The sequence below is a fragment of the Mustela lutreola genome, chromosome 15 (genome assembly GCF_030435805.1).
Source record: "Mustela lutreola isolate mMusLut2 chromosome 15, mMusLut2.pri, whole genome shotgun sequence".
NCBI lineage: Eukaryota > Metazoa > Chordata > Mammalia > Carnivora > Mustelidae > Mustela > Mustela lutreola.
In genome coordinates, this window is record NC_081304.1 from 57,362,293 (window position 1) to 57,375,977 (window position 13,685).

Genomic DNA, 13,685 nt, shown 5'->3' on the forward strand with positions numbered 1-13,685 from the left:
TGTAAAATTTATGCTTCTGGCAGTAGTAATCAGAGCCATTTGTTATTCTTATCCTACTGTCATCTCTATTTGTAGCTTTGCCCGTCTGAGAAAAAAAGAGTCAAGGTTTTAATAGCAGGGTTTTTTATCTGTTTTGTTTTAACTTTTTTAAAAACTATTTTTTAAAAGATTTTATTTGATTATTTGACAGAGATCGCAAGTAGGCAGAGAGGCCGGCAGAGAGAGAGAGGAGGAAGCAGGCTCCCCACTGAGCAGAGAGCCCAATGTGGGGCTCAATTCCAGGACCCTGGGATCATGATCCTAGCCGGAGGCAGAGGCTGTAACCCGCCGAGCCACCCAGGCGCCCCTTGTTTAAACATTTTGAGCTAGTAGCCATTTATATTTCTTTTTTTTTTTAAGATTTTATTTTATTTATTTGATAGAGAGAGATCACAAGTAGGCAGAGAGGCAGGCAGAGAGAGAGAGGGGGAAGCAGCCTGCATGTCGAGCAAAGAACCTGATGTGGGGCTCGATCCCAGGACCCTGGGATCATAACCTGAGCCGAAGGCAGCGGCTTTAACCTTCTGAGCCACCCAGGTGCCCCGCCATTTATATTTCTTTACCCTTTATCCATTTCAGGGGTCAGCAAATATTTTCTATAAAGGGCCAGACAGTAGGCATCATGGACCACAGTTACTCAAGTATGCTACCATAGTGTAAAAGCGGCCATAGACAACATATCAACAAATGTGCATGGCTGGGTTCTAGTAAAACTTTAAAATCAGAGCATGGGGCGCTTGGGTGGCTCAGTGGGTTAAGCCTTTGCCTTTGGCCCAGGTCACGATCTCAGGGTCCTGGGATCAAGCCCAGTATCAGTAAGCCTGCTTCCCCCTCTCTCTCTGCCTGCCTCTCTGCCTACTTGTGATCTCTCTCCCTCTGTCAAATAAATAAATAAATAAAATCTTAAAAAAAAAAAAATCCAAGCCAACAGTCTATAGATTGTAGACCCTTGATCTGTTGGTCTATTGTGGCTGTTTTTAGTTTAGAAACTCTTCGCGTGATAGGATAAACATGGCCTTATCTACTCCAGTCAATTGATAAATGTGGCTATTCTTGTGCCAATATCAAATTCTTAATAACTGTAGCTTTATAAAATGCTTTAATACGCCATACAACTATGTTTGGTTTGCTTAAATAATAAATTCCCATCAAAATACAATACCTACAATAGTCAAGCACCATTACACTTTCACACTCTCAAGGTGAAATTCATAAACTTTAATGTAACTCTGCAAGGAGTTCTAGCATGAAAATGAGAAAAGGGGCTTTGCATTGGCTTCTAATTTGTTTCCATGCGAAAGCTAACCTCTGTCATGGCCATGGGAAGCAATGGAATATAAGGGGCTAGGTATTTATTCTTAGAGCTCGACAAAACAGAATGAACTCGGTCGCAGAGCTCTGTTTTGGAAGCTCTGCACTGGTCACTGGGGTGACCCCCTGCACTCAGAGGTCACTCACTCTCTTTCTTTACCAATGACCTTGTCACCAGCTACAAAGATTTCTCAGATGCACTAAGCTGCCCACTTTCTTTCAGAAACTATTAAACCAAAACGAAGAGTCAAGAGCCAAGTCCCAGAATGTGCCTAAAAACTTTAATCTTTGATGGTTCTGCATCTGCATTATCATAATTTTAAAACTTCCAGGCAACACAACGCACTTTTTAAAAAGGTTTACTTTTTCTAAATCATAACGTATTGCTTGTTTCCTTCCTTCACACCCAACATCAAGAGCACTTCCTCCCACCACCCACCCCTTAAATTTCAAAATAACAGGCAGTCCTAAATAAGATGTGAACTGAACCAGCAGGTCTCCCCTGACCCGAGCATCTTTCCTCTCCAGCTCCCCCTGGCGTCCTCTCCGCCTTTTATCCGGGTCTGAAATCCTCACCATTAAGAATTCTTGGGTTAGGGGACAAGACCATTCCCTAAAGCAGCTGCTCACACCCACGTTCAGTCCCCAGCCCGTTCTCATTAGCACATCAGCTGGGGTTCTAGGAGTTTCTTGGTCCCAGGGGCCGAGGGGCGGGCAGCTCTAGGGGCTGCGCGAGGGCTTATGGCCAAGGTGGAGCTGACCATGGGGTGAAAGATTACGGCCACCCCACTCATCCTCGATCCCGGGGAGGAGGCCCTTGTCCTTTCTAGGTGCTGCGAAGCCTTCCTAGTTCCTGAGACTTGGAGCGAGGAAGGGACTCCCCGGGGCCCTGGGGCAGAAGAGAGCTTGGCCCTGGCCAGTGTCCCGCGCTGCCTTCCAGGTGCACCCGAGGTCCCACACCGGTGTCCCCGTTCGCGCTACTCGTCCCCGGGGCTCGCAACCCGCCCAGCCCAGACACGCTCGAGGCCTCACCGTTGAAGCCAATCACGGCCTCAAGCTCCAGCTCGGCCACCTCGGCTTTGAGCGAAGTTTGGTTCTCCATCCCCAGGAGCTTGGGCTCTCCCCGCTCTCAGCTTACCGCGGCGTAGCGTCTGCCAGTCGGTATGGTAACGGACGTGCGCATGCGCTCCGGGCTGCCGCGCCCCGAGCTCGCGCTGCAAAACGAGGTGGGCTTTCCCCACTCCCCTTTCCCTGGAAATTTAAGGTCGCTGAGTGCACGCTTTCCCTCCACGGAAAGCATCTGTGACTTTTTTCGCAACTATAGAATCAAGCACTGATATAATGACCACTTCTTTGGGTCCCTTGTTGGAAGCAGGGTTGAAAAGAATTTTTAAGCTTTTTTGAACTATCACTTTACGTATAAAGTTCACTCTAAGTGAGTTTTAGTAAATTTACACAGCACAGTCGGGCCGCTGTGCCCCCTGTCCAGTTTTTTGTTTGTTTGTTTTGTTTTTGTTTTGAAGCGGGATGAAAATTCAGGTAACTGCTGGAAGTGTTGAGATGCGCCCACCTTCCCGGGAAAATGCTCAGATTTTTGCCCAACAGTTTAATTTTCATTGGGCCAGGCTGTTCGCGTCCCTCAGGGGGAACCGATTAGATTAGATTGCTCCAATCTGACGTTCCCCGGGGGCCGCTTCGCTTTCGCGATCATCCTTTCCAACCCCAGGTGTACGCTCCCCGGGCAAACGCCGGGTTGCGGTCGCGCCCGGTCGAACCGCGGGGTGTGAGCCGCTCGGGCCGCCGTAGTCAGCTGCCGCGAGCAGGAAGTGTCCGACAGCAGCGGCGGCGGGCGGAGACTGCACGATGGCCCCGGACCCCTGGTGAGCCCTGGGTGAGGGCGGCCGCGTCGAGGGTCCGCGGGGGAGGCCGGGCTTCCGGGGAGCGGACGGTAGCCAAGCTTTGGGGCTGGGGGAGCCTCTCAGGAGAAGGGGAGGGGCCTTCCCGTGCCCAGGGGTACCGCGCCGCGTCCCGCCAACCTCGGTGCTCGCGGGGGTGGCCCGGGAGGGGAACCGGGTGGACACTGGGGAGGTGAGGACGAGTACCGACTCCCGGACACATGCGTTTAGTCCTTCTGGGCTGCCTCTGGCCGCGGGGACTTCCCGCCCGTCCTGCTGCAGAGCTGGCTGGTGGTGCAAGCTTCCTTGGACTGCGGGGAGAGTGAAGTCCGAGTCACCTTTTTGTGGAACGCCGGTGCATCGGGTGACCTCCCCCCTCTTACCTCCGGGTCTGAGAAAACCGAGGTTCAGAATCCACGGTCATCCGCCGGTTAGTAACCAGTTGGCACTAGGACCTAGATCTTGTGGGCCCTTCAAAAAACTTAGAGGAATCAGGGAGGGAAATTACGCATTTGTTTGTAAGGCGGCTAACCCTTCCCTGAGTCAGGCTGTTTCTGCTGCAGCAGCTCTGCAGTTAAAAAAAAAAAAAAAAAAAAAAAAAAAAAAAAAAAAAAAGCTGGAAAGGGTTATTTCTTCAACAATTACATCCCAAGGACTGAATGATGAAAAGCAAGTTCTGATCCTAAGGAACATCTTGCTACCTGCATGTCGGACTGGAGTTTTTCGGTTTAATGATTAAAAGCATATCCTAGCTCTGGAAAGTTCTTGTTAATATTTCTGGCATAATTTATAATTAAGTTGTAGGCACTGTGACTACTAGAATAGGTTGCAGGATCAAAGCATTACTTCCGCTCTGGGTTAACAGCGCCAAATGGCTCACTTGATTTAATGATTTTTTTTCCACCTAATTTTAACACCTGTTGTACACTCTGATAGAAAATACCATTTCCAGAGAAAAAGAGCTCCACATCTTCAGCTCTGTCATTTGGAGTAATAGCCGGTACTGATTTTTAAAAGGAAAGCGTATATACTATGCGTATATATTATATATCACGTACAAGTATCTCCAGCTTCTTGAGACTTTACATTGTGCTACTTTGGTTTTATGAAAGACTTACCTTAGTACTTCTTTTCGCTAACCAAAAGAAATCAGAAGAGGGTTTTTGCTTTTATGAAAAAAGAGGGGAAAGCAAAGCTAGCCTTCAGTGTTTCTTTTGTAGCAAAAGGTCATAGAGACATTGCATTCCCCAGGTCCAGGAGAGCGATCCCCCACTCCAAGCTCCTTCCAGGAAACTACATTCTGCATCTCAGCATCCAGCTCTCATAGCTTTGAAATGTATCTGCGAGCATCCGGGCTTTATCTTGGTTTATTTTGTGTATCCCTTAGCAAGATGTGCCCCCAAGGTATCAGAAAAGTCCCAGAGAGGTTATTTTTGGGGGTTTAGGAAAGCTCAAAAAACGTTTCCATATATATTTATGGTAATTGGCCCCTTTGCTTTTACACCATTTCGGCTGAGGAAAGGTTTTGTAGGAAGACTATTTTTGGATAGTGAGGGAAACCTGCGTGTTTCACAAAGCAGAGCACATATCTCCGTGACATAAAATTTTTACAGAAAGGATGATTTTTTCATGGTACGTAATAATGCATGGTACATATAATGAATAACCATAATTTAATTATTTCCCTCTTTGTACCTCTTTGTAATGTTAGAGTTTGTTTAGCTATTACAAAGACTCCCTTTTGTTCCATTCCTTATTTCCTCCACTTGCTTCCTAGAAGTGGAACTATTGGATTGAAGGATAAGAATATTTTTAAGGCCCTTGATATGTATTGCTAAATTGCCCTCCACCTCCTGGGAGCTAAGCCCCTCACTATACATAAGGTAGGAAGTAAAGCTCAGAGGTGGCTGTCCATGTAGATTGCTGGAAGCCATCACTGGACCCCAGGCCTCTTCTCCAGTTTATGCTGAGAGCACATCACGTTCCCTCGTACTCTCAAGTAGTTTGACCCAGCAGCTTTCTCCCCTGACTACTGACAGTGAAACAGTGAGGGAACTCTGTTGGGTTAGCATCAGCTATCTTGCAAAGTGGATTGCTGGTCAGGAGGGCCGAAGGGAGTACGGAACGGGACTTTGACAAAACCTATAAAAACAGACTTGACTACATACAGCCTTGCCTTCCTGCTCTTGAAAAACCATAGGTCAATGATGCTTTACTCCTGAGTGATATCCTAATGTTGAAAATGGAATGCTTGTTGGCTAATTGAGCATAATAATAAAAAAAGTGGAATATAGCAGTGACAGCTTTAATGGCGTATCAGAGCAAGGGGCAAGCTCACTTTTTAATGGAGGAAGCAAGGGATGACTGCCTCTGAAGTGGTTCTTTGCTGAAGCTAATTAACTTTACTGCTGGGGCAACATATTTGTTGATGATACATTATTTCTGGAAAAATTACAGTTTAACAGACCTTACCAGTTTTGTATTCTGGTTGGGCCTTTCTTGGGTCCCTTCTAAAAATTGTTATGGAAGGTAAAATACATGCAAAGTGGGATAGTATCATACATACTATGACCCTGTGTAATGTATAATATAACCCCTTTATACTCATCACTGGATTCCTGTAATTACCAGTATTCCCCCATACTTCATCATCCACATCTTTCTCCCCCCTGAGATTTTTTTTCCCTGAGTAAATCTCATACATATATGAATTTAACTGTGCGTTAAGTGTTTTTGTGCCAGAACAGGAGATCAGTCCATGGTCTGGAAACTTCTCTTTGCTCCTCTTTGTGGATTCGTTGTCTCTGCCTTTTGGCATCACCATCCTCTGAGTCACCCAGGCCTGGAAGCTCCAATCATCCTCTTTCTCTTCACTCCTCCTATCAGATAATTAAGCCTTTGGTTTTTCTCTTAAATTTTATGTGATCTGTTCATGTTGTGGTCCCATCCTTTTAGCCCTGTGCCTCGCAGGCAGTAGATACTGGTGACCCGTTCTAGAATTGGAGAGCTGGAAAAGTCTTCCTGTCTCCCGCCCACGTCTCTCTCGTGCCTAGCCATTTGTGCAACCGAACGCAGATTCCTGAACTAGTACCTTAGGCACTTGTATGCTTGATACCCTGATGAGGCTGCCCATGACCTCTAGGTACAGATCGGAAGACCCAGGGGAGCTTTCACAGTTCCTCGTGTCCAGGTTGAGCCCCATTCAAGTTCAAGCAGAATGCATGGGGCTGGGGGCCAGGACTTGGCTGTGATGTTGTTGTTTGAAGATTCCCCTGGTGAGTCCAGCCCTAGAAAAGTTTTAGGACCATTGCTCTCCAAAGCCAACATGGGAAGGTGGGGAGTGGGAGCGAGTTATCTGGGGTTTTGGCCTTCTGCATTTCACAGAACCTCTTCAAGGGCTCACTCGATGTGTGAAAGGGTCCCCTACAGCTCTAAAGCCCTCTTTCAAAAGTCTCAACTGATTACTCTGGTGTTCAGGGCTCTGCAGAAACTAGCTTCCATGTATCTGTGCCCTTTGATGTCGAATCCGCCCACCCAGGGCGGCTCAGCCAAATGCACCAGGCACATGTCCTTCCATTTCCTTCCTTTCACCCTTGCTTGCTCCTTGGGCCTTTTGCCAAGTCAAGGACGTGCCCCTCCCTCCTGCTTCAGCCTTGTAGTTCAGCCCATGATGTGCCCTTTTGGCCCAGCCTGGTCAAGTCTGAGTGCCCTAGGCCATCAGTTACTCTCGTTTCCGGTCTTCATTTGGAAGGAGCTGCTGTGTCACACCTTATTACTTTTCATAGGTGTGGTATGGGGCCGCAGAGCCAGACCTAAGCTCCTCTTTTCAGAGAGGACGATATGGGCGGGGAGAAGGGAAGATGTGGCAGAGCTGGAGCCAGGACCAGTTTCCTTACCAGCCTGTTTTCTTTTTCTTTTCTTTTCTTTTCTTTTCTTTTCTTTTCTTTCTTTTCTTTTGGATTGGTGGAAGGGGCAGAGGGAGAGGGAGAGAGAATCTCAAGCAAGCTCTGTGCTCAGGCCAGAGCCGGACCTGGGGTGTGATCTCACGACCTTGAGATCATGACCTGAGCTGAAATCAACAGTCAGTCACTTAACCGACTGAGCACCAGGCACCCCTTCCTCCTATTCTCTTAATTATGTGTTGTATCCCCTGCTGTTTTTTGTATTCGTGAACATACACACACTTAACCATGAATATTTGCATGAGGCTGCTTTACTGTGTAGTGGGGAGTTGCTAAAGATCGTGCTTCTTGGCATGTGAAGTTCAGAATGTAACATTTTTCACCCAGGACCTGGCCCAGATCAAGGGCTCGACTGTCCCCCACTGCTGGAATTACTGTAGAAAGATTGCCAAGGGAAGCGATTGGAGATTGTTTTTTCCATCACTGAAAAACACATTTGCCAAGTTGCCTCAGTGTACGAATACTGTGTGGGAGTTCAGAGATTTTGAGAAATGGATCATTTTACTTTTTCAAGCAGAAATGGGATCGTTAGGACCAGTAGCAGTTTTCAGTATTTGGTGCTGGGACAGTGCTGGGAAATAGGTTGGTTGTACGGAGCAGACCACCTAGTAGGGGAGACGCAGTGTGTGCACGCACCTAGCTTTTCTCTGTGAAACAGATAGAAATGTGATTTGGTCACATTTATTTAATATTGCCTCTGACTCTCTCTCCACAAATATTTTTTAAAAAAATGTTTGACAGTATTTTGTCACAAAAGGGCAAAATGAGAGACAACTGGGAATTCATTGTGAGTTTTCCAAAGCCTCAAACGCTATGAGTACAAAATAGAAACTCAGCAAATGCTCTGAGAGAGTTCTCGTAAGTTTAGTTGTCGGGAGGGTGTGTTTCCCATGTCCCCAGAGCATTTTGTTTTAGGATAAATAGTACTTCCTGTGCCTGTTTTGTAAAGTTCTTCCCCTGCTGGCTCCTTCCTCACCTTGCCTGAAACTCTCTGTTCTCTTATCCTGCCTTATTTTTCTTCTTAGTGCTTGATATACTACGTGTTTATCCTCTGCTTTTTCTCCCTTCGCTAAGCATCTTGAGCAAGGGACCTTGTCTGTTGTGTCACTGCTCTGATCTCCAGGGCCTGTAGTAGTGCTTGGCAAGCGGAGGTCCTCCATAAACATTTGCCGAATGTTCTGGAAGTGAATGGATTCAGACACATAGCCATGGACAGAATGGCAAGGTGGTTAGGAGCAGAGGCTCAGGGCCGGACAGCCTTGGTTTACAGCTGGGGTACCACCTGGGCAAGTCTCTCTACCTCTTTGTGCCTGATTTTCTGCCTTGGAAGGTGGAGATGGAAGTGGGACCTGTCTCCTTGTGTTTTTGTGTGGATTAAGTGAATTATTACGAAAGAAGCATTCAGGATAGAGCCCAGCACATTGTACTTACTGTAATAGCAACACGCGTCCCTATGACTGTCGCTATTACTACCCTCCCCTCCTGTTTGAATCCGTGGCTAGAATTAATAAAACTGAAACGCAGATAACATGGATGTCTTCTTTTAAAGAACCTTAAACCTTCTTCTCCCTTTACGACTTTGATGCAGGTTCTCCACATACGATTCTACCTGCCAAATTGCACAAGAGATTGCCGAGAAAATCCAACAGCAAAATCAGTATGAAAGAAATGGTGAAAATACAATCAGGGTAAGACCAGGAGAGAGTTAGTACTTGAAGTGATTTGTTTGAGCTTGGAGGTCTGAAAACCCTCCTCCTGCTGAGGTTCCGTGTGTGTGCGCACGCATGTGTGTGAGTGAGACAGTGGAATTGACATTATAACCAATCAGATGCTCGTTACGACTAAGACTAAATGAAGCGTGACACTTGTTTAATGTCTCCTACTTCCCCTTACAAGTATCTGACAATTTCATAGTCTAGTTCAAACCCCAGACAATGAATCTCCCAGGCTTTGCAGGACAAGAGGTGACGTCTTGACCTCTTGGAAGATCTGTTCTTGCCAAAAGGATAATAACCTTTTTTTTTTTTTTTTTTTTACATTTTACGCGTAAAAATGTAAATAGCTTACAGGTGCTACAAAAACAGTGGCAGGATTTGACTAGGAAATCTATTTTTTAGACGCTCATGAGTTCATTTTAGCACCTTTGATCCCAGTCCAACACCATGTCTCTTTCCAACCTTCCCCATTCTAAATTTGTATTTTTCTTTTCCAGCAGTCAGAATTTTGGTTTCCAAAAACTATGATCTCTTTTTGCCCACTTGGTCTTTTATTGTTTACAGAAGACAGTTTCAGGATTACTACACAAGTACTGCCACAAACACTACCTTTGAATTTGTCTTTATTTTTTTTAACTTTTTAAAACTAATATCCCACTATTAATACTGAGGTTATTCTGTTCTAAAGTTACTAAAATGGATCCTTTTTCCCTGTGTTTTATGCTATCCTTTGCATTTGTTTTTATTCATTTTTGGGTTACTCTTGAATCCCCATCACTTATGTCCCCCATCTCCCCACCCACCTGTCCTATGATAACCACCAGTTTGTTCTCTGCAGTTGAGTCTGTTTCTTGATTTGTCTCTTTTTCGTTTTCCCTTTGTTTCTTTGTTTTGTTTCTAAGATTCCACCTGTGAGTGAAATCATATGGTATTTATCTTTCTCTGACTTATCTCATGTTCTAGCTCCATCCATGTTGCAAATGGCAAGATTTCATTCCTTTTTTATGGCTGAGTAATATTCCAGTGTATCTGTATCACTTCTTTATCCATTCATCTACCAGTGGACACTTGGGCTGCCTCCACAGCTTGTCTGTTGTAAGTAAATCTGCTGTAAACATTGGGGTGCATGTACCCCTTCGAATTTGTGTTTTTGTATTCTTTGGGTAAATACCCAGTAGGGTGATTACTGGATCATTGGAAAGTTTTATTTTTAACTTTTTGAGGAGCCTCCATACTATTTTCCACAGTGACTGCACTGGTTTGCATTCCCAACAACAACACAAGAGGATTCCTTTTTCTCCTCATCCTTGCCAACACTTTTGTTTCTTGTGTTGATTTTAGCCGTGCTGCTGGGTGTGAGGTGATACCTTGCAGTTTTGATTTGCATTTCCCTGATGATGAGTCCCACTGAGCATCTTTTCATGTGTCTCTTGGCCATCTGGATGTCTTCTTTGGGGAAATGTCTGTTCATGTCGTCTGCTCGTTTTTAATTGGATTATTTGTTTTGGGGGTGTTGGATTGTATCAGTTCTTTATAAATTTTGGATACTAATCCCTTATCAGATATGTCCTTTGCAAATATCTCCTCCCACTCAGGAGATTGCTTCTTTGTTTTGTTGATTGTTTCCTTTGCTGTGCAGACACTTTTTGCTTTGATGTTCTCCCAGTGGTTTATTTTTGCTTTTATTTGTCTTGCCATAGGAGAGGTATCTAGAAAAGTGTTGTGAAAAGCATTGCTACTGCCAGTTTGTACTGCCTGTGCTCTCTTTCAGGATTTTTATGGTTTTAGGCCTCATATTTAAGTCTTTAATCCATTTTGAGCTTATTTTTTTGTGTGGTGTAAGAGAGTGGTCCAGTGTCCTTCTTCTGCATTTTGTTGTCCAATTTTCCTGACACAGTTTGCTGAGGAGACTGTATTTTTTCCCATTGGGTATTCTTTCCTGCTTTGTCAGAGATTAATTGACCATAAAATTATGGGTTTATTATATTAATTTTTAGTACTTCTTTTTTTTAATAAAGATTTTATTTATTTATTTGACAGATCACAAGTAGGCCGAGAGGCAGGCAGAGAGAGAGGAGGAAGCAGGCTCCCCGCTGAGCAGAGAGCCTGATGTGGGCTCGATCTCAGGACCCTGAGATCATGACCTGAGCCGAAGGTAGAGGCTTAACCCACTGAGCCCCCCAGGCGCCCCTAATTTTTAGTACTTCTTATATGTAACCATTTTCATTAAATTTGGTTTATTTTTCCCGTGTTAACTTTTTGCAGAAATAAACATCCGTATGTTTGTGTGTGTTCTCATTTCTTTTGCTTTTACACAAAAGTTACTCTTGTGTATCTTTTTCTTTTCATTTAATACTATATCGTGGTGATCCCTCCATATTTATTTACTTAGATTTTTGCTGTTCTTCTTTTGGGCTGTATAATACTCTCCTGCATGGATACGCTGTGGCACATTTAACCTAAGGATGGGTGTTTGGATTGTTTCTACACTTTTGCTGTTATGAAACATGCTGCAGTAAATACCTTTATGCTCCCCCGCCCCCCACCTTATGTTTGTGGAGGTGTTTTACAAGGGTGAATTCTCAGAACTAGGATGTATGTGGTTTTTTTCACCTGTTGCCGAATTCCCCTCCATAGGGGTGCTTACCTTTGGTACCCTGATCAGCAGAGCACAACAAATGGGGTTGTCAGTCTCCGGAGTTGTTGCTGGTCAGATAAGTGAGACATAGTATTTCAGTGTAGTTTCAGATTTGCATTTTTCATTTACTAATCAAGGAAAGTATGTTTTCACATGCTTAAACATTATTTACATACATTTTTCTGAGACGTTCTTGTCTTTTGCCCAGTTTTTTTTATTGGGTGGTTGGTCTTTTTAGTCTCTATAATTTCCTTATATAATACAGAGATTTAGTTCTTGGCGATAGATTGTAACTTATTTTTTTTATCATTTGTTGTTTGGCTATGCCCATGGTATCGTCTGCCATGTGAAAGTTTTGGATTTTTTAAACAGAGTTGGCTAATGATCTTTAAATGCCTCCACATTTTCATTTATAACTTCTGCTATTCTGGGATGTAAGGGCATTTATTCCTGTTTTCTTGCAATAAACCAGTGGTTTCACTTTTTACATTTAGATCTCATTTAGCTGGTGTCATCCTCTTGGATAGTTTGATTATTTCCAATTGTAAGTGAGTTTTCAGTGTGGCTAAATCATTGCCCACGTCAGAGTAAGTTTCTTAGTGTAGACTTTCTGGATTTAGGTCGTATGAAATCTTAAGCCTCTTGTACATATAAGTCTGTTTCAATTCTGATTATCTTTTTCAAATCTTTCTCATTCTGTTAGGAGGTGAAATTATACAATAGATTATTATGCATTTTTAAAATTATTTATGTGACTGAGCATGTTTTTATTTATTGAATACTTGTATTTCTTCCTTTGTGACTTACTGGTATATGTCCTTAATCTAACCTGTTATTTCTTTTTTCTTTATTTTTTAAAGATTTTTATTTATTTGAGAGAGAGAGAGAGAGACTGCGAGAGGGGAATACAAGCAGAAGAGGGAGAAGCAGGCTTCCTGCTGAGCAGGAAGCCCAATGTGGGGCTTGATCCCCTAACCTGTTATTTCTTAATCTCCGTGTTCTTTATGTGTATGTTGACTATATTCAAGCTTGATCTGGCATATTTGGTATCAGTATTTTTTCTCTTAGTTTGGCTTTTTATTTTATAAATGACATTTTTTAGACATGTACTTGTTTTTTTTTTTTTTAAGATTTTATTTATTTGAGAGAGAGACAGTGAGAGAGAGCATGAGCGAGGAGAAGGTCAGAGGGAGAAGCAGACTCCCCGTGGAGCTGGGAGCCTGATGCGGGACTCGATCCCAGGACTCCGGGATCATGACCTGAGCCGAAGGCAGTCGTCCAACCAACTGAGCCACCCAGGCGTCCCTTGTTTTTAAACTGGATTTGAAATTTTCAATATTTTTTAAAAGATTTTATTTATTTATTTATTAGAGACACAGCGAGAGAGGGAACACAAGCTGGGGGAGTGGAAGAGGGAGAAGCAGGCTTCCCGCCAAGCAGGGAGCCCGTTGTGGGGCTTGATCCCAGGACCCTGGGATCATGACCTGAGTCGAAGGCAGTCACTTAATAACTGAGCCACCCAGGCACCCCAAAATTTTCAGTATTTTTATTTATGGTCTCTTCTTTTAGAAAGAGGAGAGATCATGGCGATAAACATCTTTCATAGCCAGAGACTGTATAAATATTTTATCTGATCACCTAAATAATCTTTAAGCTTTCCTTCAGTTTTTATTTTTAAGCACATATTGTTAAAATATTTGAAGTTTATTTTGGTTATGTTGTGGGCATCTAATTTTACTTTTTTTCCCATTTGCTAAATTATTCCCTACCTTACCCCCTCCAAGATACGAAATATCCTGTATTTCATTCACTGAATTTTTGCGCGGCTGCACCATTCCTGGACCTTCTGTTCTGTTGTTCCTATTGTGGTTTTTATAAAGACTCCAGAACTGATTGTCAAAGTCCCTGTCCATCACATATTCCTTTTCTTCCTATATTTCCCTTTATCCATGGTTTAGAATAATTTTGCATAGTTTAATTAAAGTTCTTTTGTACTGTGCCTCAATTACCACCTCTTTTCCAATAAAAGAACTCCAGATGGGACTTTGAATAGTTATGTCGTTTATTTAAAGATTAAATTGGGGGACATTTACATTTTTACAATATTAAGTGTTTCCTTTTACTC

At 43.6% G+C, this 13,685-nt stretch overlaps 2 protein-coding genes across 6 annotated transcripts in view; one reads left to right on the forward strand and one right to left on the reverse strand.

Moving 5' to 3' along the window:
* CFAP52 (cilia and flagella associated protein 52) overlaps nt 1–2,605 on the reverse strand; it is a 36,474-nt gene extending 33,869 nt beyond the window's left edge. The window contains exon 1 of the mRNA XM_059148480.1: nt 2,383–2,605. Within this exon, the coding sequence (XP_059004463.1) occupies nt 2,383–2,452 (70 nt within the window). The 5' untranslated portion in view covers nt 2,453–2,605. The remainder of the gene's footprint in view (nt 1–2,382) is intronic.
* Nucleotides 2,606–3,119: 514 nt separating this feature from the next.
* The window catches only part of STX8 (syntaxin 8), a 244,800-nt gene continuing 234,234 nt past the window's right edge, over nt 3,120–13,685 (forward strand). For 3 of the 5 annotated variants that reach the window (XM_059148483.1, XM_059148481.1, XM_059148482.1), the window contains exons 1-2: nt 3,121–3,230; nt 8,796–8,895. In XM_059148483.1, coding sequence (XP_059004466.1) covers nt 3,214–3,230; nt 8,796–8,895 — 117 coding nt within the window. In that variant the 5' untranslated portion in view covers nt 3,121–3,213. Of the gene's footprint in view, nt 3,231–8,795; nt 8,896–13,685 lie in introns of all 5 variants that reach the window. The other 2 variants (XR_009347944.1, XM_059148484.1) reach the window with 1 other exon arrangement.